This window comes from Erpetoichthys calabaricus, chromosome 2 (genome assembly GCF_900747795.2).
Source record: "Erpetoichthys calabaricus chromosome 2, fErpCal1.3, whole genome shotgun sequence".
NCBI classification, from domain to species: domain Eukaryota; kingdom Metazoa; phylum Chordata; class Cladistia; order Polypteriformes; family Polypteridae; genus Erpetoichthys; species Erpetoichthys calabaricus.
The window spans coordinates 194,461,114-194,487,158 of NC_041395.2; the positions used below are offsets into that span (position 1 = coordinate 194,461,114).

General features: G+C 39.6%; 1 protein-coding gene across 2 annotated transcripts in view; it reads right to left on the reverse strand.

Moving 5' to 3' along the window:
* The window catches only part of epha4b (eph receptor A4b), a 496,460-nt gene that overhangs the window by 5,036 nt on the left and 465,379 nt on the right, over window positions 1-26,045 (reverse strand). For both annotated transcript variants that reach the window (XM_051922030.1, XM_028794919.2), the window contains exons 15-16: window positions 3,699-3,892; window positions 1,018-1,155 (exon numbers count right to left, since the gene is read on the reverse strand). In XM_051922030.1, the coding sequence (XP_051777990.1) occupies window positions 1,018-1,155; window positions 3,699-3,892 (332 nt within the window). The remainder of the gene's footprint in view (window positions 1-1,017; window positions 1,156-3,698; window positions 3,893-26,045) is intronic.

Consider the following 26,045-nt stretch of genomic DNA (forward strand, 5'->3'; position numbering starts at 1 on the left):
AAATCCTTAGAAGAAACTTGTGATCCCAAGGAGACCATGCAAATTCATCAAAAAAGTACCCACCAAATAATTCTCATTTATTTATAATCTATCCAAACTATGCTCATTTTAAAATAGATGTTAAAATGCTGAAATTTTGGTTTTGATTGTATTTCAAAAGCAAGTGTTGCAGTTTGATTTTAGGCATACTTAACAACACTAGTACTCCATAGTGAAGACTTAAGGATTTGTAACAGCCAAATTCTTTAAGTTAATATTAATGGTAAATTCTCCTTAGTCTGCTTGTTGTGTGGTGGGTGCGGCAACGTGCTGTATTAGTGCATGCTCCCAACCTCTCTCTCTTTCCCTGCTTAGATTGATCTTGAATGTATTTTAACATAGATAATGGAAGATTCAGTTTAACCCCCGATTAAGTTATAGAAAATGGAATGTTCATAATCTTAAGTCCGTGTGACAGTAGAATAGCCCACAGCTTGAAGTTACACAGCTGGAAAGAAACATGAAAGCTGCCCGATACATAGAGCAATACATATAAACCTTAAGGAACGTAACCTAGGTATTTAAGCAGAATATCATGTTTCCCTTTCTTTTTTGTGTGTATTATCAACTTTTTTCTCTATTTTTGCATGAACTGTTTTCTTTGAATTTCTCTAAAATCTTTAAAACAAAGACACTGGAACTGTAGAGTATTTTTGTACTAGTCATACTAGTGCTGGAATGTCTATCTAGTAACTGCATTTGAACTGTTTTGAACCATTTGAAAATCTTTGTTACAATTTCAGTCAGAAAGCTGCCACTGGAGGATCTTAAGGCAGAAAGAACAGAACGACTTGAACTATGTTTGAACCATTTGAAAACCTTCGTCAAACACAGCTACAGGATTGTTTGCAGTTTTTCAGTGATACTTTGTATCTTAGTTTAAAAGTGGCACTTGCTGTTGTAAGATTTATGAACAGTTATGAATATGTAACACTGTATTGTACTCTACGAAGTTAATGCACTTTGAGCATTGCCTACCTGGCGCTTAGGTACATTACTGAATCCAGTGTAATGTATCCAGCAGCACTGAAGATGTCTTTGTATTGTCCCATCTTTACAGCATTTAGCCAGTCTTCCACTGTATTCACAGGAAAGTCTGGAGTTGTGGGGTCTTGCCTGTGAAAAAAAACAAATTTTAATGCAGAATTAATCTGGAGGAGAATGTATGCCATTTTTCAGTGTAAATAAAAGAATGAGCAATGAGACAACAAAATTAACAGTCTGTGAGCTTTATACAAAGTCTTGGGTAATACTGTTGTATTTTTTTGTGTCTAGCATAATGCATACTTGAGCCCTGTCTGAATTTCTGCATCACTGCATACTTATTACAATGAATGTTATCAGAGCTTCATTCCAACCCTAATATTAGATGGGAAAAAGATCCAGAACAAACAAAGAACAGAGAACTTACATATTTTCTGTTTTTGGCACTTTTTGTCACATACTTACATGAAAATTGCATAATGTTAAGGTAAAAACCTAAATTCTACATTTTTCTTAAATTACAAAATCAATAATTAATTATGTACACTACCCGCCAAAAGTTTTTTTTTTTTGGTTAGTAGAGGTATTATTGTCACTTTCAAAATCACCGTTTGAGGGTGTTGGCTACAGCAAATGCAACCACTATGTCCTTCAGGTCAAAAGACCTTTAAATATTGCACTCTATTGAAATTAGAGCTAGCTAATTAACTAACTATCTTAGTTAACTATACTGGGCACAATGTCAACATGGATATATTTAATTGAATCAACATTACAGATTCTCATTCGGTGTAATAGGAACCACAGCATAGAGAGAAGGAAGGAGCACATGACACTGAACTTTCTTTCCTGGGGGAAGCGGAGGTCTTGAAAAAGAAGCTTGTCAAAGTTGCATCCTCTTTTCTTTTTGCATTGCCTTTTCCTATAAGAAGCAACAGTGAACTTCCTCTGCAAGGTGAGCCATGAACACTCGTCTGTTCTCGGTGGACCATGTGCATGCCTTGTGCAGCACATGTGCGTTCATAGAGAGGTGTGTACATTGCAACAGGTACACATGTCATAAATGTAGGAAGGACAGTCCTTGGGTGTGTGGGAACTGTAAACATTTAAATTTGATGATTGTATTTAGCCCAGAACTGACATCTCTGTACTATTCTGTCCTCTGCATCTCCTAGAGTACAAAAGAAACACCACCATGCACCAAAATGTGGAGACTGGGCAAGATCGGGAGGGGAGGGGGGGGGGGGGGGTCAGGTGTAACACAAACATGGTTACTGACTACAACCTCATGAAGGTATGAAAATAAATATAATGTTGCATTAGTGCAACAATGTTATCCAAAATGTACTATACAGGTCATAAAATGAATTATTCCAAATGTCATATATACCTATGTCTCTCTTTTTTGACAGTGCGGCTTTGACATCATGGTCCAGAAGGTGCATACTAATTTAGCATGAGCAGGAACACTCAGGAAAAAATGCGAATAAAAAAAAATTCACATCCACAATCATTCCCAGTCATGCACATCACTCACACCCACGTTCACAGTTTTCTCAGTTCCAGTCTCGTTTACACACAAGTTCTGACACTGTTTTCAAATAAAGAGGTGGTATAACAAAACAGGTTTCCATGAACGCGACTGAGAGAATAAAACTGAAAAAAAAAAACAAAAAAGAATGCTAACTTTGACAAGTACTATAAATTTACACTGGCTGTTACAGACGCAACTCAAATGTATGTTGGTATGTTGTAATTTTAACAATAAGAGCAGTTCACTACTCAAAACCGGTAAATTTGGGAGGCAGCCAGGATCGAACCGATGACCTCTTGATTATGAGTCAGCAGCTTTTACTGCTGCCCCACGGAAACTGTCGTATCAATAGCCTACCCTAACCTGCTTTCGTTTTCTTCGGTTATATTCTTGAATAAAGGTGCACTTGTTTTGTTATACTTGTACCTTTTGTGAAAGTGTTTATTTGATATTTAGACTTCAGGCTTCACACATTATACACTTCATGTCTATATTTATTATTTATTAGTAAAACATGAAAATGTTTGTTTTAACAATGTGTTTAAATAGATTGTTGCAGACACGAAACACACATGAAATTGTATGTATTCCAAGTGATGATATATTATTTACCCTCTACAACTTCAAGATAAACACTGAGCACCTTCTTTGCAAATTGAGCTGTGATGGTGGGTGGGGGGATGGGACCGAAGGCTACTTACTGCTTGTGCTGATCAACACATATGCTGACAGAGAGGTGTGAAGGGATTTATGGTGGGCCAGAATTAAGAGTTTTTTCATAGGCTTGAAGAATTCTAGTGTTAATTTCTTTGGAAATCATTCTAAGTAATCAAGGAAGGAAATGTTGCCCATTAAAATGCATTAAAATATTTCACAAAAAAAGACTGTAGATTAACTTTGACACTCTTTCACCTTTTATATTAGCAAAGGTTCTATTCTAAACAAAGAAATGTTCACACCACATCGGCCAATATGTAACCTCAAAAACATCTGTTTTAAAAAGCGCAAATAAGTTAATGAAAAATATTTACATCTGTTTCATATTGCAATTGATGAATGTTTTAAGTAAAAATATTTGTTCACTCAGTATATAATTGGGAACAGTGATAGAAAAACATGCTTATAGACTGGAGTGTCTTACCAGACTGAACTGTTGGCTAATTGCTTCAAGCTGCTTGGGTTGCGGATTAGTTTGTCCAGGGTGTTGACAATCTGGCCAAACTTGGGCCTGTCACTTCGACTCTTCTCCCAGCAGTCTAGCATTAATTGGTGTAGAACAATTGGGCAGTCCATTGGGGCAGGCAATCGATAGCCTTCATCTATTGCTTTTATTACCTAAAAAAAGATTAATGCAGGGATAAGTGATGGCTTATAAAGCATAACAATACACAGCTGCCACACGTACCATACAGCCAGTGAAACAGAAAACAGTAATATTAACATATTAAATAACATATTGTCTCTGATACTAGGCTACTTAGTAAAAACAGATAAATGACATCAACAAAATTAATTTACTTCAAATACATCCTTTTACCAGGTGGCGAGAGACTGACTGTAGCCCTCCTAATGAAGCTCTTCCTACACCTCAAGAGCATCTACCCAATGGAACATTCCTCTCTAGGAAAGACTGGGTCACAGTTAACTGAGCTTGGTCAAAGGTGGGCAAAACATGGGACAACCTATTTAGATGGGGTCTCACAACAAGAACTGAATGTCCTTGTGGTAAGCCCACCCAAACAATAGGACCACATTTTCCATGAATGTTCCCGAGGCCCTACATGTACTGATGGAGATCTTAAGGATGCTAATGACGCCGCTCTTACCTGGATACAACAGTGGCGTATGATGATGACTTCAAATACATAAATGTCTGTCAGGATTCTGTTGTGAACAAGTTTGAAAAATATTCATATTGTGTAACAGTATCTTTCTTAAATCATAAAAGAATATACAGGTAATTTACCAGGTCAGGTCAGTTTGGGAAGTGTGCACTGGTACAGTACGTTGTCACACCAACTACACAACGAAATAGTTCGGGATTCTGATTGGCTAGGCAGACATACAGTCCAAGGGGGAAATAAACATCTATTTCCCACAGCCGGGTGTTACATGGGCGTTCCCTTTCCCTGATCCTGCTGCTGAGGAACTCAAAAAAAGAGGATCCAGTAAGCCAGATCACCCTCTGGGAATTGCGCCACATGGCCATGGCCATGGTGCTGTAACTGACACTCACTCACAATGTAGGTAACGTGCCTCATTTGGGACTCCATGAGCAACCGCTCATTCAACACAAAGTCAAACCAGCAGTAGCCAAGAATTCTCCGAAGAGACACAGTACCAAAGGAGTCCAGTCTTCGTCTTGGTTCACTAGATAGAGTCCATGTCTCGCAAACATATTGCAAAACAGAAAGCACCAGGAATCCAAAGACTTGGACCTTCGTTCTTTTGCAGAGATATTGGGAGCGTCACACACCCCTTTCCAGCGAGCTCATGTTCTCCCAATCCGTCTACTAACATCATAGGAGGAGTCACCAGAGACATGAATGTCGCTGATGAGGTAAGTAAACCTCTCAACAAGGTCGACACTATCTCTACAGACATATACACTGCTGATGGCTATGCCCAAGAGGTCACTGAAAGCCTGAATCTTGGTTTTTAGCCTAGGCACTGACAAGTCCAGTGACTTTGACTCTGCAAAGGTCACAGCATTGTCAGCAAAGTCAAGAGTAGCGATTCTTTCTTCACCAACAGATGTCCCATGGCCACTGGACTCTGTGACCCTGCCCAACACCCAGTTCATGCAAGCACTGAACAGAGTAGGAGCAAGACCAGATGGAACCGCAATATCAACTGGGAAAAACGCAGAGGTTCTGCCTCCACTCTGAACAGCACTCACAGTACCAGCGTACAAGCCAGCCATGATATCCAGCAACTTTGGGAGGATCCTGTGAAGTCTCAGGATGTCCCACAGGGCAGTTCAATCAGCTTAAGTCCAGTGCTTCAGAGAAATTGACAAGGGCTGCAAAGAAAATCTGCCAATATTCGAATTTGTGCTCCATGACAACCCTCAGTGCCAGGGTGCAGTCGATGGTAGACTTCTTAGGTGTAAAACTAGACTGCACCAATCGCTGGTAAGTGAGCCAGTGATCACAGGTGCTATTGAGGATGACCCTAGCAAGGACCTTGACCAGTACCAAGAGCAATGTTATCCCCCTGTAGATGCCATGATCCACGCGATCACCCTTCCCTTTCCAGATAGGGACGACAAATCCCATTTTCCAGTCAGTTGAGGCGATGCCTATTTTCCAAATGGAAGCAAACATTACTTGTAATGCAAGGAGGAAAGCCTTACCACCAGCCTGGAGAAGTTCACCGTAGATGCCACAGATCCCTGCAGCCTTCCCTATCCTCAGCTGGTTCACCACCTATGCAATCTCAGTGACACTGGGTGGTTCACAGATAATTATAGGATCAGCATCAAGAACCGTGGACCCAGAGATGTCCAATGACATCGCTGGAGGTTCAGATTTAAATAGCTAATCAAAGTAGCCAGCCCAGTGGTCACAACTGCAGTGTCATCCATAAGGACCATTCCATTACTTGCCTTGACTGCAACTTTCCGAGGAACAGATTCGATTGTGCGTAATGCTTTGATTCCTATGTAAGCAGGATGTGGGTCACTAGACCATAAATGGCATGTCATTGGCTCACAGATACCACTAACAAACGCCTCCTTATCTGCCCTCAGAGCCCTCGCAGCCATGCTTCTCATTTCCTGGTACAGACCAGAGTTGCCATCAAGCTGAGCACTGTGACTCCTCTCGACGATACCCATGGTGCCCTGCGAGAAGAAACACCTCCTCTTCTGGGAACACTGGTAACACCAACACAACCTTCAGCAACCTTCAGAGTCTCCCACATAACGTTATGATCAGCGTTAATTTACCTGAAGGCATAAATGACCAATTACAGGGTAAAGGTTTAAAATAAAATCAGATTTTTGATGATATTTATTATGAGTGTAAAAACAATGCATTGATACACAGTATGTAATTGCATCATTTCTCCTATGTGCTGTCATTTAAAGTTAATAGAAATTTACTTTATTTTATACAATCTTAGATATTGTTTGAAATTTCTAATATTCCCTTGCACATATGTGCAGCCAGTAATGTTTTAATTCAGTAAAGCATTTTTGTGATGCATGGCTAGAAAACAGGGCAGCAAGATTTAATATTTCTTTATCCTACTTGATACAAATCCATAGTACTGAAATATTTTTGGTTTTAAACAAAGTCGGGCAATGCAGATAAAACAAATTCAATCTTTAAAATATGCAAAGCTAAAATTAATTACACAGGCAACAAAGCCAACCTTGCAATTTATGTGAAGAGAAAGCATGACATAAAATGCCCATCAGGTAAAGCTTCCACAATTGAAACAGTCTCCTTACTCTTTGAGTTTTTGCCACAGAATGTAAGTTGCTCATCAAAATGGTCAGTTAATAAAACTTCTGCAATAGCTTTCTTTATTTATAAAGACATACAGACTTACAGCAATGCTTAAAAATGAATGCTTCATTGTGTGTTAACTTATACTTTAATGCCCTGATGTAAGATGCCAAATAGGTAACATTTCAGTGAAAACATTATACTTGACTAGCAAAATACCCGCGCTTCGCAGCGGAGAAGTAGTGTGTTAAAGAGGTTATGAAAAAAAAAGGAAACATTTTAAAAATAACGTAACATGATTGTCAATGTAATTGTGTTGTCATTGTTATAAGTGTTGCTGTCTTTTATATATATATAGCAAAATACCCGCGCTTTGCAGCGGAGAAGTAGTGTGTTAAAGAGGTTATGTAACCATATATATATATACATATCTACATATACACATATCTACATATACATATATATACATATACACATATACATATATACATATATATACATTATTATATATATATATATATATATATATATATATATATATATATATATATATATATACATACACATATACAAATTTACATATCTACACATATATATATATATATATATATATATATATATATATATTGATATAGATATAAATATAGACATACATACATTCACACACATATATATAGAGCAAAATACCCGCGCTTCGCAGCGGCGAAGTACTGCTTTAAAATTTTATATAATAAACTGAGGGAAATTATACCAATAATTATTTGTTAAGGATCTCTTTGTATACCATGTTGTCAGTTCGCCCCTCCGGTTGTAATATGACCAAGTTCTGCGCTGAGCTTACTCTTGAGCATGCAACGTATACTTGGCCATGTGAAAAGCAAATCAAGAACAGCAAGACCGCGCCAACTGCGGAGCTCAGCTCGAGCGAAATGAATTGAATGAAATGAGGTGAATGGGAGGGGAGATGATCACGTGACTCCAACACCTGCCTTAACTCTCCATCCCTCCACAAACACACAAACACAGTCTCTCGGATCCCAACTCTCCTTTATATAAAGAGATAAATAGCAAAATACCCGCGCTTCGCAGCGGAGAAGTAGTGTGTTAAAGAGGTTATGAAAAAGAAAAGGAAACATTTTAAAAATAACGTAACATGATTGTCAATGTAATTGTGTTGTCATTGTTATGAGTGTTGCTGTCTTTTATATATATAATATGCACACACACACATAAACATATATATACATATACATATATATATACATATCTACATATACACATATCTACATATACATACGTATATACACATCCACATAAACATATATATACATATACAAATTTACATATCTACATATATATATATATAGACATAGATATATACATACATACATTCACATATATATATATATATATACTGTATATATACATATCTACTTATTGGCTCCTGTATTTAGGATATGGCAGGTTGAATAATGGATGGATGGACATTTGTATGCATAGCCCTATTTGCCCATTTTCGTTTTTTTTCTTTCTTCAGTAATATTTCAGCAAACCCGGAGCTTGTCAGTTCAAATCCTGGTACTGACACCACTGTGTGACCCTGAGGAAGTCACTTCACCTGCCTGTGCTGCAAAAAACAAAAGTAATGTAACAAATTGTACTTCAGATGTTGTAAGTTGGTGGAATAAAGGCATAAGTCAAATAGATAAATATCTATTATACACATAGGAACTATTCATTTATTTTCAGTTAAGTCATCTGCAGCAAACTTTTATAAATGAGGGTTTCTCCTTTTTAGATAGTGCAAACTGTTTCTTCTTCATTGACGTTTTCTCTTGGAGAGGTTTTTTCATTTCATTGAAAATGAAAGCAGCAGCTGCCAAAATATGTAGCTTTTTTATTAATTTTTCAACATTGTGTAAAATAAATGTATAAAGTAACATAAAAGGTTTAAATACTGGTTATTCTTTTACACTAAAATATTACTACAGAGATACAAAAAAAGTAAAATGGATATGTTCTTTTTCTTTAAAGAGATTAAATATTACTGAAGAAAGAAAAAAAAATTAAACAGCCAAATGGGGCTATGCATATGAACTTAAAAGGTTTAAATAAAATAGAAATATATATTTTATTTTTACTTGGTTAACTTGTGGAGGGTGTATCCTGTAGCAAAGCCCTAACTTTTTTCGTGAAAGCCCATTTCAGTCAATAAGTCTTATGTGTGTGTTTATGTATGTGTGTATATATATGTAGATATGTGTATATGTAGATATGTATATATGTATATGTATATAAATGTTTATGTGTGTGTCTATATTATATATATAAAATATATATATATATATATATATATATATATATATATATATATATATATATATATAAAAAAGACAGCAACACTTATAACAATGACAACACAATTACATTGACAATCATGTTACGTTATTTTTAAAATGTTTCCTTTTTTTTTCATAACCTCTTTAACACACTACTTCTCTGCTGCGAAGCGCGGGTATTTTGCTAGTATATATATATATATATATATATATGTATATATATATATATATATACATACATACATATACACACATACATGCAGTTTCAATAACATAGAAATCAATATAAACATTAACATCATTATCATATGAGAATATGAAGTAATATATAAGAAGCACATTTCATATAAATATAAATTATTAGACAGTAAAATCTTCTTCTGTAATTTGCTACCGTGGCAATTTGTGTGTCTGTCCAGGATTTTAAATCACCTGTAGCTCGCAAACCGTTTCACCTATTGACTTGAAATCTGGTACACATATAGTACGTCACGTCTGCTATCCGCTTTATTGGTGATGATTGTATTATTCTTTTTATCTTTATTTTATTTTATTGTAGAATCAACTCCTATCTGCGCACACCAGGGCGGCCGTGGGCGGATGCGTATGGTGTATTCACTCCATGTTATCGTGCATTGCGCTGTCACTGGTATTTTGATAAAAGAATTTGAACAACATATAAGAAGCGTATAAATTATTAAACAGTAAAACATTAACATTTAAGAAGTAAAGTTAGATTAAGTACTACTGCAGTGTCTTCGGGTATACCTCATTTTTTGTTTGCCCATTACATGCTTAAATGTATACATTTTTTGGTGTACCTACCCGAGAACACGCGACATATAACCGAGCGTGGGAGAAGCATGGATTTTAAACACGCGTTGAGTTCATCTGCTCGTCTCCCTCGTGGAATAACTGGTAATGTTTGACTAAAATCTACAGCGAGTAAAACGACATTACCTCCTTTTTTTTTTTTTACGATCTCTGAGATGTTGCTTTTTTCGGTTCAAGGCTTCATAAGCTCTTTTATGTTGTATGGTGTACTTATCCCAAACCATCATCTTTGAATGTTGCAAGACTTTCGCCTTGTATGTAGATCGGGGTAATTACATTCATTGCATTCCTAGTCTGAATCACAATCTGATTGTATGGGTGGTTACCTGGCACTGTAGGGTTGCCACCCGTCCTTTAAAATACGGAATCGTGCCGCATTTGAGAATGAAATTGCGCGTCCCGTTTTGAATCGATACTGGACGGGATTTGTCCCGTATTTTTTTTATAATTTTTTTTTTAAAGCAGCGTCTCATGCAAATCATCCGACACGTATTTTATGAAGATGCCTCCTTTCCTACTTTTGATTGGGTAATACTTGATGTCATCGTTACTTTGATTGGTGTGTCTTTTAAGTAGAGTGTGCAAAGTGTTGGCACTGAGATGTGGCGTCAGCGCCATAGTTGAAGCCCCTAACGTTGCGGTCAGCAAGTCGGCTAACATCCGCCATGTGCCGTCTTTCAGTTGCGAGAAGCAGATCATAGAATGGTTGAAACTGTTGCCCCTAACGTTGCGCCACGGCGTGTGGTTCGTTTATACCTCGTGTCTTCTCATTAAACTTTAATGTCAAGAATATGTTATTGCAATCCGCAGCGGGAGCGTTTCTATAAACTTAATTTAAACTTACGTTTTACACCGTGCTTTGTTTCCCTTATGAACATGCTTGTATGCTTAACTCGGTCCGTTCTCAATTGTTTAATTAATTTTTTGCTGTTCGCTGTTTGCGGGTCTTCCTCCATTTCCCCCTACTTCGTTCTTTTATCTCGCGAATATGTTATTGCAATCCTTAACGGGAGCGTTTCAATAAACTGATTGAAAATAGTTTTGCATTTACCTTTTTAGTAAAAGGCGAGCTTTTAAACCTGAGAAATCACCCCGTAAATGCAAACGTTTAATTGGACATGTGTTAATATGTATGGTTACACAGTATTAAAAGACAGTGAACAACGTCAGTTACCTTTGTTCCCGCGTTTGATAAAAGGTGAGCTTTTAAGCCTGAGAAATCACCCCGTAAATGCACACGTTTAATTGCACATGTGTTAATATGTATGCTTACACAGTATTAAAAGACAGTCAAAAATTAACGTCATTTACCTTCGTTCCGGTGTGTGACTCGTGCTGTAAATGTCTTCCTTGTTTTTAGTTCACGTGATTACGTAGGAGGCGTGATGACGCGATACGTGACTCCGCCTCCTCCATTACAGTGTATGGACAAAAAATATGTTCCAGTTATGACCATTACGCTTTGAATTTCGAAATGAAACCTGCCTAACTTTTGTAAGTAAGCTGTAAGGAATGAGCCTGCCAAATTTCAGCCTTCTACCTACACGGGAAGTTGGAGAATTAGTGATGAGTGAGTCAGTGAGTGAGTGAGTCAGTCAGTCAGTGAGGGCTTTGCCTTTTATTAGTATAGATATCTCCAAGAGAATTATTAAAAACAGAAGATTGTGCTCACAACAACAGATCATTTTAAATTCAGGCATATGTGATAATCACCTTGTACTATATTGATTTATAGTGGTCTTTAAAATGTTCATAAACTTATGGGGACTGTTTTTAAAGTTGCACAGGGATAGTAGTAATGGAATAGAACCATTTTTCAGTCAGTTTCTATTGTGCCTCTGTAGAAGGGATGCATATCAACCAGAAAAGGTCTGGAGTTACTTCCATACCACCTCTTCCATCCAGGAAGGATAAAATCCTGCGCCTTCAGCAGAATGTTATAATTTAACCAGCAGACCTGTAACAGCATCATCTTGTTTTCATATCAAATTGCAAAGCACTGTTGAAAATGGCACTCTACTACTATTTTAAGATGTTTTCATTGCTCTTTTTGGCTTAAATGTACTAATAAGTACATTTGGCTGAAGATCCAAGTGTATTTTCAAACAATTCAAACACCCAGATTTGTCATTTTAGGACATTACTGCATACCATGACTTTAGAAGAAGCACCACAAAGGTAGCTATATTGATTTTATTAAATATGAACTTCTTTACTAACTATAATATATAAGAATATTTGTAAATTTCTGACACCACATTTAGCATCAAAGAAATGTTAAAAAAAATTAAATAAAAAAATGAAAATATTTTACTGTGTCAAGGTTATTATAGTTTTGCCTTTTTATATTAGTTTTTATTTCTATATCTTTTCTGATCTTACTTGGAAATTCCGTGTAGTTTTAGTTTTTCTTCATCGTATGCTTTTAGTTTTAATTTAGTTTTTATTTCAAAAAGACATTTCTATTTTATTATTATATCTATTAGTTTCAGTTTTAGTAATTATGGTATGGTTAAAGAGCTACTGTGGAGTTTAGTTTTGTGTAACAATCAGACAGAACTGTACACTTAACAAATTTGGATATAATATTAGTTTAATGTTGGTGGAAGCTTACCACACTACATAGTTTACTATCTGGTTTTGTTTTTGTCTGATAAAAACAAGCATGATCAAAACCAGATACTGAATATGAATAACTTTATACAATTTTATCATTTTTAAAATATTTTTGTCATTTGTGCTGAACAAACATGTGCTGACTGTTGACGCTTTTCATCTTTTCTTTTTCTTGCCCAGAATGGGCCAATTTGTAATGAAATTTAGGTGAATTTTAAGGTTTGAGGGTTTTGTTTTCTAAATATATACAGCACACAATACATTTCGCTCAAAGACAATGTGCTTATAATGAATGCCTTCAAAGCTGCATTAACAAATCTCCTATACTGGGCTTTATTATTTTCTACCAGCCATATTGATTGCTGATTCCATCTCAGGCACATACAATTTATAGACAGAATCTTTGCTACCTGCAGGCCTGAAAAGATATCAAAAATCAGAAACTAGATTCTACTGTGTTCTGATAGGTGTGATCATGAAAATCATCAGGGCTTAGGAAGAACAGGACTCTTAGGCTTGAATCAGTGTACAGAACCCACCTAGCTGTGTTGAGGGAAACAAATAAAAACAAGCATTTAGTGTCAAGGTTAGGGGCAGTGAGATTTGAATAGCCCATCATAAGGACAGTAAACCCATAATGAGCAGAGTAAGAATAAGTGATAGAAGTATGGACGGGCATAAAACGACAGTGACAGCATCTGAGATTAGGAACAATATATACATTATATAAACCTGTTTATCCAGAGCAGGATCGCAGGAAACCTGGAGCCTACCCCAGCAGGTCAGGATGCAAGGCAGAAAAAATCCCTGGTATGCAATGAGTATGATATGGCTGATGTTCAGAACAAAAAGAATATGATATTTCAACTATCTATTTTGAGAGAGACAGTAAAATTAAAAAAGGGGGGCAAATATTTTAAAACATAATTCTGCTACTGGATTATTTTCACAATATCCAGTATCTTGAACTGCAAAAATAAGCTAAAGAATGATAAATTAATAAATATAGAATAAATAAAAAAAAATAAATTTGTATGTTCAGTTTTTCACCAGTTGGCAGAGACTCCTACCTACCTGAAGTTCAGCAGAGATATTGCCAGCTCAGGAATTTTACAAGGTTTGTGTCACTTCATTGTTAAATTACTTTTTTTTTAAGCAAAAGTGATTGGTCAGTAACAATAGGCTGATCTTGTATAATGACATAATCTGTCTCTTGATCAGTGTCGTTTTATTTTCAGAAAGGATTTCTCCGGTGCAAAGTGGCAGGTGAATTATTGTCAACAAAACAAAGACACCTGAGAAGTAAACTGAAACTGTAGTCACTCGTGATTTTTCTTTCCATACGATAAAGGTTTTGTTGACCAGCACATTCCAATTTCAGGCAGTTGAATTACATCTTGATATACAACAAGTGCAAACAAAGGCGGCACAGTAAATCACTTTCTATTCCACACGCTTTATGCACCCATATTCAGCTTGCTCTATCACTACAAATGCTACGTGAACAGCCACTGGATGAATATATGTGGGCGGCTTGTGGAGGATTACTTTCTGTTTTAGAGTTAAAAGTTACAAGGGTTAAATAACGACTAACGGCAAGAATAGTCATTCAAAAACAAAAACTAACGAACTCTCTCTGGATCGGTTCGCAGCCGAGTGTGAAGCGGCTGGGATGAGAATCAGCACCTCCAAATCCGAGACCATGGTCCTCAGCCGGGAAAGGGTGGAGTGCCCTCTCAGGGTTGGTAGCGAGATCCTGCCCCAAGTGGAGAAGTTCAAGTATCTCAGGGTCTTGTTCACGAGTGAGGGAAGAATGGAGCGTGAGATCGACATGCGGATCGGTGCGGCATCCGCAGTAATGCGGGCGCTGCATCGGTCTGTCGTGGTGAAAAAGGAGCTGAGCCGCAAGGCGAAGCTCTCAATTTACCAGTTGATCTATGTTCCTACCCTCACCTATGGTCATGAACTATGGGTAGTGACCGAAAGAATGAGATCGCGAATACAAGCGGCTGAAATTAGTTTCCTCCGCAGGGTGTCTGGGCTTTCCCTTAAAGATAGGGTGAGAAGCTCAGTCATCCGGGAGGGGCTCAGAGTAGAGCCGCTGCTCCTCCGCATCGAGAGGAATCAGATGAGGTGGCTCGGGCATCTGATCAGGATGCCTCCTGGACGCCTCCCTGGTGAGGTGTTCCGGGCACGTCTAACCGGGAGAAGGCCCCGGGGAAGACCCAGGACACGCTGGAGGGACTATGTCTCTCGACTGGCCTGGGAACGCCTTGGGATTCTCCCGGAAGAGCTAGAAGAAGTGGCCGGGGAGAGGGAGGTCTGGGCATCTCTGCTCAAGCTGCTGCCCCCGCGACCCGACCTCGGATAAGTGGGAGACAATGGATGGATGGATGGAAACAAAAACTAAAAATATTTTTAGTATATTATTTTATTTCAGTTAGTCTTTCCAGCTACTTTAATAGTTTAGTTTTAGTTTTTCATTTTGGTTTAGTTAATTATTTTATTTCAGTTTACGAAAATGTTTTTTTTTTTTAATTTTAGTTTTCGTTAACTATAATAACCTTGTACTGTATGTTGGGTAGCGTAGAAAGCAATTTCAGGAATGAGTACTCAGGGAGTGAACTAAGCACACTTTTAAGAACATATCTTTAGACAGACACTTACAGAACTGACATGTTGACCTGTCAGATTGGGAAGAAAGGTGACACCAGGGCATTATGTTTCTGTGTGTTTAAAGCACTATAAAGCCAGGAAGCAGGGGCATCAGCATTAGTGAAAGAGAGAGGAATGAGGAAGCAGCCTACCTACTCCCAATGGGAAAAAAGTGAAGCCAAGGAGGAAATGTTGAGGTGGCAGCTCCTCCTGGATCCAGGGGCTGTCACTAGAGTTAATGCTCAAATGCTGTTCTCCATGAAATGCAGTGATTCTTGCCTCCTTTACAGCTGCATCTGTCTCTTCTATGTCAGCAAAAATGGAAAAAAAAATTTTCTCCAGCAAGCAGCAGCTAAAGCTCTGTGTTGTGGGCTCATACCCAGAAACACTGTTTGTATGCTAAAGTGGAGCTTTTAGGGCTGAACAAATTAAATACCTCATGTAAGAGCCAATCTAAGAAAGTTAATGTTAAATTCACATACATGTCTGCTAATTTCAATGGCACATCAGTTTGTCATAGTTACTTAGATTATGGTACAGTGGAACCTCTAGATACGAGTTTAATTCGTTCCAGCACTGAGCTTGTATAGCGAATTTCTCGTATCTAGAACAAACTTCCCCATTGAAAATAATGGAAATCCAGTTAATCCGTTCCGCACCCCAAATATATTAACATAAAAATCAATTTTCCTAACAAATAACACTGATAAATTATATATACTGTAGTCTACCTTTAATAAATAACACTGGTAAATAATATAACTGATTATTAAAGAATCAAAACAGGTGTCCAAAGTGCAGTAGAGCATTCAATAAATGTTTAAATAAATAATCCTTAAAACAGTTGTGAAGTGGAGGTTTAAAATACACAAGAATAACAATCCTTTAACACGAGGTTAAAACGTCAAAAGGATGCAGTCTTTAAAAAACAGACGACAATCCCCGGTGCGTCTTCTCTGTTAGCGTTTCACCTGCGGGCTCTGCAACAGGCGAGACACTCTTAATGCAGCTGACCTTCTCTACACCGTCCTGCTTCAGCTGTTTGGCTCGCCTGTTCAGCTCACTGTTCAGCTACACGCGAGCCTGCTCTCCTTCCTGCCCGCCCGCCTGCCTGCCTGCGCGCGCGCGCGCTCTCTCTCTCCTCTCCTCTCCTCTCCTCTCCTCTCCTCTCCTCTCACTTCTTCTCCCCCTTAACCGGCTCGCGCTTCTCTATATATGCGGGGAGGACATGGCAGCTGCAGCCCATCAGCCACAGGAACAATCATGGATGTGGGCAGTTTCCCACCTGTGCACTTAAGTGAGAAACGCAGACACCGCAGATCGCGGCTCGCAACTGCTACCACGCCCCCCAGGCTATACCCACAGCCTGGCTCGTGGCTCGTTACGCGAGCCAATACTCGCATTTAGAACAGAAATTTTTGCTCATACTTTCCTCGTATTTTGAATTTCTCGTATACAGAGGTGATCGTATCTCGAGGCTCCACTGTATAATCTTTTAGCCCACGTAAGTTAACATGAAACAGAACTTTCTTAGCTTTACCTGAAAATAGTATGTTCATTAGTCCAGTTTGGAAATGATCTCACTGCTAGAAGCGTAGACTGAAAGATTAGTTTATAACTAGAGCATTTGCATTCGGTTTTCTGACCATGCTGGTCATTCTACATGTAATATTATTGTATGACCAAACTTAGAGAGAAGTGAAACAAGATAAGTAAACCTTAAACAGAACTTTGTTTAAACAAGAACTTTTCTTTGTTATATCAGTTTTTCTCTATTTATGCGTGAACTGTTTTGCTTTGAATTTTGCTAAAACTTTCAAAACAAAGATGCATGGATTGTGGAATTATCTGAACATATGTCATACTATTGCCTCAACTGTTTTATGAAGTAAAATAAAAGCTACAGACCTTTGCTAATTTTTGACAAACACAGCTACAATGTTTTTTCAGAAAACTGCCATCGAAGGACTTTTAACTGGAAACTACTATTGGAATACTTGTGCTCAGGAATTTGTCAACAAAAAAAAAAAAAAAAAGAACTGTGCTGTAGAGGTAATGTGCTGTTCTCCTTTATTTATGCATGATCGTACCTGAAAGTCCAAGACGTTGTATATAAATGTAAAGAGAATGTGATACAATAAAGATATTGAGGATGATTGTTTTTGTCGTTGGCCTAGGATAAAGAAGTTCAACTTACTTTTGTCAACAGAACTCAGTTACTTGAGCAGTTTTAAATAATGAAGTCCAAGTGAAGTCACAGGGAGTGATCTGAGTAGACTCAAATGTGGTTCCATTAAATATACTTAATGATCACAATAAGAAAAGGCAGAATCAGCTTTCTGATCTCTCAAAAGCCTTAAAGGCGATCTTGTAAATTTTCCAACGATAGCAAAGCAGTTTGAAACACAGATGCACGTTAAACAGGGTGAACTTGAAAGCCCTGAATGGAAGGATATTTCCCTTATTGACTAAAGATAACAAAAAGAAAATCAGTGGTTTACATCCAAGTCTAAGATTTTGGTGTTACCGAACAATGATATAGCTTTACGAAACAGGCAAAGTTTAGACAATCCCTGTTGTGAAACCAAGCCCAGATAATTAACAGTTAGCAAATCATCTTCTCAAATTACAACTGCAATAACAGTATCACATAGAAACCAGTATCCCTCAAGCTTTGCACATATTTGAAAGTAAAGTATACTTTTTGCCATCACAGCCAACTGATGTGCCACATGCACCACCATCATCAGTTACCCTTAAAATCAAACATGTTCAGAAATGGAAAATATGGATGGAGGACTTACAGATACTGGCAAACTACAATGTGAACAGATGCATCACACCTGCATGGTTTAGAACCATAACGTCAGCACAAAAGCACCATTTTGCATATGCCAGTAAAGATGGATATAGCGCCATCGCATCTCTTCTCTTGACTAATGAAGATGACAAAAATAGCATTCACTCCTAATGGAGAAATCAAGGGTGGCAGGGTAGAAACATGTCACAATTCAAAGATTGGAGCTAACAGCAGTAGCTGTATCAGGCAAAAAGAACAAGATGCTAAAAAGTGAACTTCAAATAAACCTGACAAAAAACTACATTTTGGACTGACAGCACCACAGTACTAATATACATTTCATATGAAAACACTTGATTCAAGACTTTTGTTGCCAATAGAATCACAGTAATCAGACCCGTGAATAAACTGTCTGCTACAAGAAATAGCCAATAATTGAAATAAATTCTTAGATGCTTGTTTTGAAGTTAAATTGCTAGTCATTTGTGAGCAACATTTATAGTATAAGAACAGTCTGTGGTTCTTATTGAAGTGAACTATAGTACTTGTCTCTGCTCCTGCATAAACAATTAGGGGTCAGAAATGTAAGAGCCAATCTTAGAAAGTTAATGTTAAATTCATACTGCTAATTTCAATGGAGAATTGGTTTCACAGTTACTTAGATTATGGTATAAACTTTTACCCCCCATGAATAGAACTTTCTAAGCAGTACCTCTAAAATAATTAAGCCAGTTTGGAAACAGTTTCATTGCTAGAGGCATGGACTAATATATTAGCTTATTAATAGAGCATTGGCATACAGTTTTCTGATCATGCTGATCGTTCTACACATAATATGATAGTATGACCAAACTTAGAGAGAAGTAAAACAAGATAACTAAGCCTTAAACAGAACTTTCTTTAAACAAGAACTTTTCTTTTTTTGTAATATCAATTTTCTCTTTTTGAGTGAACTGTTTTGCTTTGAATTTTACTAAAACATTTAAAATGAAGATGCAGGGATTGTGGAATTATTTGCACAGGAATCATATTATTGTTTGAAATGTTCTATGAAGTAAACCAAAAGCTGAAGAACTTTGGTGATTCTGGACATACACAGCTACACCTCTTGTTTTCTAGAATCTTTTGTTTATTTTCCTGTATAATCCATCCATCCATCCATTTTCCAACCCGCTGAATCCGAACACAGGGTCACGGGGGTCTGCTGGAGCCCAACCCAGCCAACACAGGGCACAAGGAACCAATCCCGGGCAGGGTGCCAACCCACCGCAGGACTTCCTGTATAATACTTAAGAAAAACAAAATTTGCCAGTTAGATTACCAGTCTTGCCTATCTGATAATGTTTTCATCAGCTATTAAAGATCAGTCTCTAGTTATGTTTTAAGAACCCATTTATTTCATTTCCTGGTCACTGTGGCTCAGAATACTATCCTAACAGAAAGTGGTGAGAGGACAAACTCCTAGATGGAATACCAGTCATTTTAGGGCAAATCTGCACATGCATCCAAACTCATTCACAACTGGTCCATTTAAAATGACTAATTGTGTGGTGAAAGTCCAAACTGAGACATAGCATATGAAAAAGGCATAAATCAGATGAGTTCCCCAACACTGTGAGATAGTATTGGGGATTTCATTAGTTCCTGCAAACATATACAACAACTTCTCAGGGCCACTTACAATAACATTTATTTGTATAGCACATTTTCATACAAAGGATAAAGCTCAATACACTTTACATAATTACATGTAAAGAAGAACAATTTATTATTGTGGGGCCTTAAGCCTATACAGTCAGAAACAGATACAAAGTGGAAACCTGCCCTGCAGAGGATGCCAGTCCTCTCAATAACACTCCTGCACTGAACACCATAAGGGCCCAAACTGGAATAGTCAATTACCTTAACCTGCATGTCTTCGGGGGTTGTCTGAAGAAAATCCACACATACATTGACAGGTATGCACAAATTAAACGCAGACAATGAGTGAGAAAGTGGTACAAATCCCAAGATATTGGAACTAAAATGCATTAATGCTAATCCCTGTGCCACTGTGCCATTTCTCATACATAAATATTGTATTGTTTAGTGCTGTTTAGACCTAGGATATAGTTTCAATTGATAAAAAAAATTAAACATGTTGAAAATACTACATTGTATCAGTCTATTTATTGAAAATTTGAAATCACATTTGTTCAAATATCTGTATAGCAGAAGAGGTTTAACCCTTGCTGATTTAAATGGCTTTTACGTGAGAACCTAACTTTTCTCATTCACTCTCAGTGGGGGTCCAGGCATGCACATTCATTCACCAAAAATCATGTTTCCCATACGGCATATGCCGTCAATCTGTCTATCAGTGAACCTAATACAAAATAATTCCTTCTTTCTTGTTCTTCACCATAGAGGCCAGTACTGCTCTTCATAATTGTAGATAATACATTTTCACTATCCTCTTAGTCAGTAGATAGATAGATAGATAGATAGATAGATAGATAGATAGATAGATAGATAGATAGATAGATAGATAGATAGATAGATAGATAGATAGATAGATAGATAGATAGATAGATAGATAGATAGATAGATAGATAGATAGATAGATACTTTATTAATCCCAAGGGGAAATTCACATACTCCATCAGCAGCATATTGATAAAAAACAATATTAAATTAAAGAGTGATAAAAATGCAGGTATAACAGACAATACCTTTGTGTAATGTTAACGTTCCCCCCGTGAGTGGAATTGAACAGTCGCATATTGTGGGGGAGGAAAGATCTCCTCAAAATGTCAGTGGAGCAGGACAGTGACAGCAGTCTGTCGCTGAAGCTGCTCCTCTGTCTGGAGATGATACTGTTTAGTGTATGCAGTGGATTCTTCATGATTGACAGGAGCCTGCTCAGCGCCCGTCGCTCTGCCACGGATGTCAAACTGTCCAGCTCCATGCCTACAATAGAGCCTGCCTTCCTCACCAGTTTGTCCAGGCGTGAGGCTTCCCTCTTCTTTATGCTGCCTCCCCACCACACCACCGCGTAAAAGAGGGCACTCACCACAACCGTCTGATAGAACATCTGCAGCATCTTATTGCAGATGTTGAAGGACGCCAGCCTTCTAAGGAAGTATAGTCGGCTCTGTCCTCTCTTGCACAGAGCATCAATATTGGCAGTCCAGTCCAATTTATCATCCAGCTGCACTCCCAAGTATTTATAGGTGTGCATCCTCTGCACACAGTCACCTCTGATGATCACGGGGTCCATGAGGGGCCTGGTCCTCCTAAAATCCACCACCAGCTCCTTGGTTTTGCTGGTGTTCTGTTGTAGGTGGTTTGAGTTGCACCATTTAACAAAATCGTTGATTAGGTTCCTATACTCCTCCTCCTGCCCACTCCTGATGCAGCCCACGATAGCAGTGTTGTCAGCGAACTTTTGCCCATGGCAGGACTCCGAGTTGTATTGGAAATCTGATGTATATAGGCTGAACAGAACTGGAGAAAGCACAGTCCCCTGCGGCGCTCCTGTGTTGCTGACCACAATGTCACACCTGCAGTTCCCAAGATGCACATACTGAGGTCTGTTTGTAAGATAGTCCACGATCCATGCCACCAGGTATGAATCTACTCCCATCTCTGTCAGCTTGTCCCTAAGGAGCAGAGGTTGGATGGTGTTGAAGGCACTAGAGAAGTCCAGAAGCATAATTCTTACAGCACCACTGCCTCTGTCCAAGTGGGAGATGGATCGGTGTAGCATATAGATGATGGCATCCTCCGCTCCCACCTTCTCCTGGTATGCGAACTGCAGAGGGTCGAGGGCATGGCGGAACCGTGGCTTCAGGTGGTGAAGCAGCAGCCGCTCCATGGTCTTCATCACATGTGACGTCAGGGCGACAGGCCTGAAGTCATTCAGCTCACAAGGACGTGATACCTTTGGGACTAAGGTGATGCAAGATGTTTTCCAAAGCCTTGGGACTTTCCCCTGTTCCAGGATCAGGTTGAAGATGCGCTGTAGAAGACTCCCCAGCTCCAACGCACAGGCCTTCAGCAGTCGTGGCGAAATTCCATCTGGACCCACTGCTTTGCTGGCACGAAGTCTCCTCAGCTCTCTGCTTACCTGGGCAGCTGTAATTGTGAGTGGGGGGAAACTCTCTCCTATGCTGGTATCAGCAGAAGGATGGATGGAGGATGCAGTACTCTTAGGTGAGAGTGGGTTAGGGTGGTCAAACCTGTTAAAGAAGTTGTTCATCTGGTTTGCTCTCTCCACAGCTCTCTTGATGATGGCACCCGCTTCGAGCTGCAGTCAGTGACAATCTTCATCCCATCACACACTTCCTTCATGCTGTTATTCTGCAACTTCTGCTCCAGCTTTCTCCTGTACTGCTCCTTTGCCGCCCTGTGCTGGACTCGGAGTTCCTTCTGCACACACTTGAGCTCATGCTGATCACCATCTTTAAAAGCCCTTTTCTTCTGGTTCAAAAGGCCCTTGATGTTACTTGAAATCCATGGCTTGTTGTTAGCATAGCAGCGTAATGTTTTTACTGGAACAACAGAACAACAATGTCCATACAGAAGTTGATGTAGTCAGTAGTGCAGTCAACAACCTCCTCAATGTTCTCACTATCCCTGCAGGATATCCCAGTCCATAGTTCCAAAGCAGTCTCTCAGAGCCTGCTCTGCCTCAGTGGACCACTTCCTGAATGAACGTGAGGTTGTAGGTAGCTCCCTCACTCTTGGTTTGTAGTGAGGCTAAAGCAGAACCAGGTTATGATCTGCTTTCCCAAGTGCAGGCAGCAGGGTGCCGCTGTATGTGTCTTTAACGTTTGCATACAGTAGGTCAATAGTCCTATTTCCCCGGGTGTTACAATCCACATACTGGAAGAAGGCAGGTAATGTTTTGTCCAGCGTCACATGTTTAAAGTCTCCAGTGATATGCACAAGTGCCTCGGGGTGCTGCGTTTTTAGTTTAGCAACAGTGGATTGGATGATGTCACCCGCTATTTCCACATCCGCCCGAGGAGGGATGCAAACAATAACAACAATGACATGTCCAAACTCTCTGGACAAGTAATAGGGACGCAGACTTACGGCCAATAGTTCGATGTCCCTGCAGTAAGTGGAGATTTTGACATTTATATGTCCAGAGTTGCACCACCTTATATTCACATAGAGAGCGAGTCCTCCTCCTTTCTGCTTCTCGCAGGTATTTGCGTCTCTGTCCGTTCTAACTGTGCTAAACCCGGGTAGCTCCACGTTAGCATCTGGGATGTTAGTTGTTAGCCACGTTTTTCAAAAACACAACAAACTGCATTCTCTGTAGGTCCTGACATTTTTCACCAGCGCAGCCAGTTAGTAGTGCATCCGGCGCCGCCGTGAGTGGCAGCCTTTTCAGCAGCTCCGTGTATGACTGTATATGTATGTGTACTTTTCTGCTTTTATTTTTCTATGTTTATTTATTGATCACTCCTATTACTTTATTTTATGTGGATTCCTTCCCTGGACACACTTACTTTTACAACGTGGGCATGGATTTTAACACGCCGAGACTCGCCTATTCAAGTACTCAACTTCGGGCGCTGAGAACAAATGCCAGTGCCGGTGTGGTTCCCTATTTACCCGATGAGGTAAGAAGGCGGTATCGTGGCAGCAGAGCCAGCACTAAGCTAAAAATGAAGCGGCTTGCGAGAAAGTGGCGTTTTAAGCCTTCGGTGCCTTCTGTTATTCTGGGGAATGTGAACTCAATCTCAAATAAGATCGACGAACTGGCTGCGCTGGTGAAAAATGTCAGAACCTACAGAGAATGCAGTTTGTTGTGTTTTTGCGAAACCTGGCTAAATAACACCATCCCAGATGCCAACGTGGAGCTACCCGGGTTTAGCACAGTTAGAGCGGACAGAGATGCAAGTACCTGTGGTAAGCACAAAGGAGGAGGACTCGCTCTCTATGTTAATACACGGTGGTGTCACTCTGGACATGTTAACGTCAAAATCTCCACTTGCTGCAGGGATATCGAACTGTTGGCCGTAAGTTTACGTCCCTACTATTTGCCCAGAGAGTTTGGACACGTCATTGTTGTCATCGTGTATATTCCTCCTCGGGCAGACGAGGAGTCAGCGAGTGACATCATCCATTCCGCTGTTGCTAAGTTACAAACGCAGCACCCTGAGGCGCTTGTGCTAATCGCTGGAGACTTTAACCATGTGACGCTGGACAAAACATTACCTGCATTCTCCCAGTATGTGGACTGTAACACCCGGGGAAATAAGACTATTGATTTACTTTATGCAAACGTTAAAGATGCATACAGCGCCACCCCGCTGCCTGCGCTTGGGAAAGGAGATCATAACCTGGTTCTGCTTCAGCCTCACTACAAACCAAAAGTGAGAGTCCTATCTGTAACAAAACGATCATTCAGGAAGTGGACCCCGGAGGCTGAGAATACTCTGAAAGAATGTTTTGGAACTACAGACTGGGATATCCTGCAGGGATCTCATAGTGAGAACATTGAGGAAGTTGTTGACTGCACTACTGACTACATCAACTTCTGTATGGACATTGTAGTTCCAGTAAGAACAGTACGCTGCTATGCTAACAACAAGCCATGGATTACAAGTGACATCAAGGGCCTTTTGAATCAGAAGAAAAGGGCTTTTAAAGACGGTGATCAGCATGAGCTCAAGCGCGTGCAGAAGGAACTCCGAGTCCAACTCAGGGCGGCGAAGGAGCAGTACAGGAGAAAGCTGGAGCAGAAGTTGCAGAATAACAGCATGAAGGAAGTGTGGGATGGGATGAAGATCATCACTGGCTGCAGCTCGAAGCGGGGGTACCACCATTGAGAGAGACGTGAAGAGAGCAAACCAAATGAACAACTTTTTTAACAGGTTTGACCACCCTAACCCACTCTCACTCTCACCTCGGAGTACTGCACCCTCCACACATCCTTCTGCTGATACCAGCATAGGAAAGACATCCCCACCCATAATTACAACAGCGCAAGTGAGCAGAGAGCTGAGGAGACTTCGTGCCAGCAAAGCAGCGGGTCCAGATGGAGTATCGCCACGACTGCTGAAGGTCTGTGCATCGGAGCTGGGGGGTCCTCTACAGCGCATCTTCAACCTGAGCCTGGAACAGGGGAGAGTCCCGAGGCTTTGGAAAACATCTTGTATCACCCCAGTCCCAAAGGTATCACGTCCTAGTGAGCTGAATGACTTTCGGCCTGTTGCTCTGACATCACATGTGATGAAGACCATGGAGAGGCTGCTGCTTCACCACCTTAGGCCACAGGTTCAACACGCCCTTGACCCTCTGCAGTTTGCATATCAGGAGAAGGTGGGAGCGGAAGATGCCATCATCTATATGCTACACCGATCCCTCTCTCACTTGGACAGAGGCAGTGGTGCTGTAAGAATTATGTTTCTAGACTTCTCTAGCGCCTTCAACACAATCCAACCTCTGCTCCTTAGGGACAAGCTGACAGAGATGGGATTAGATTCATACCTAGTGGCATGGATCGTGGACTATCTTAAAGACAGACCTCAGTATGTGCGTCTTGGGAACTGCACGTCTGACATTGTGGTCAGCAACACAGGAGCGCCACAAGGGACTGTACTTTCTCCGGTCCTGTTCAGCCTATATACATCGGACTTCCAATACAACTCGGAGTCCTGCCATGTGCAAAAGTTCGCTGATGACACTGCTATCGTGGGCTGTATCAGGAATGGGCTGGAGGAGGAGTATAGGGACCTAATCAATGACTTTGTTAAATGGTCCGACTCAAACCACCTACACCTGAACACCAG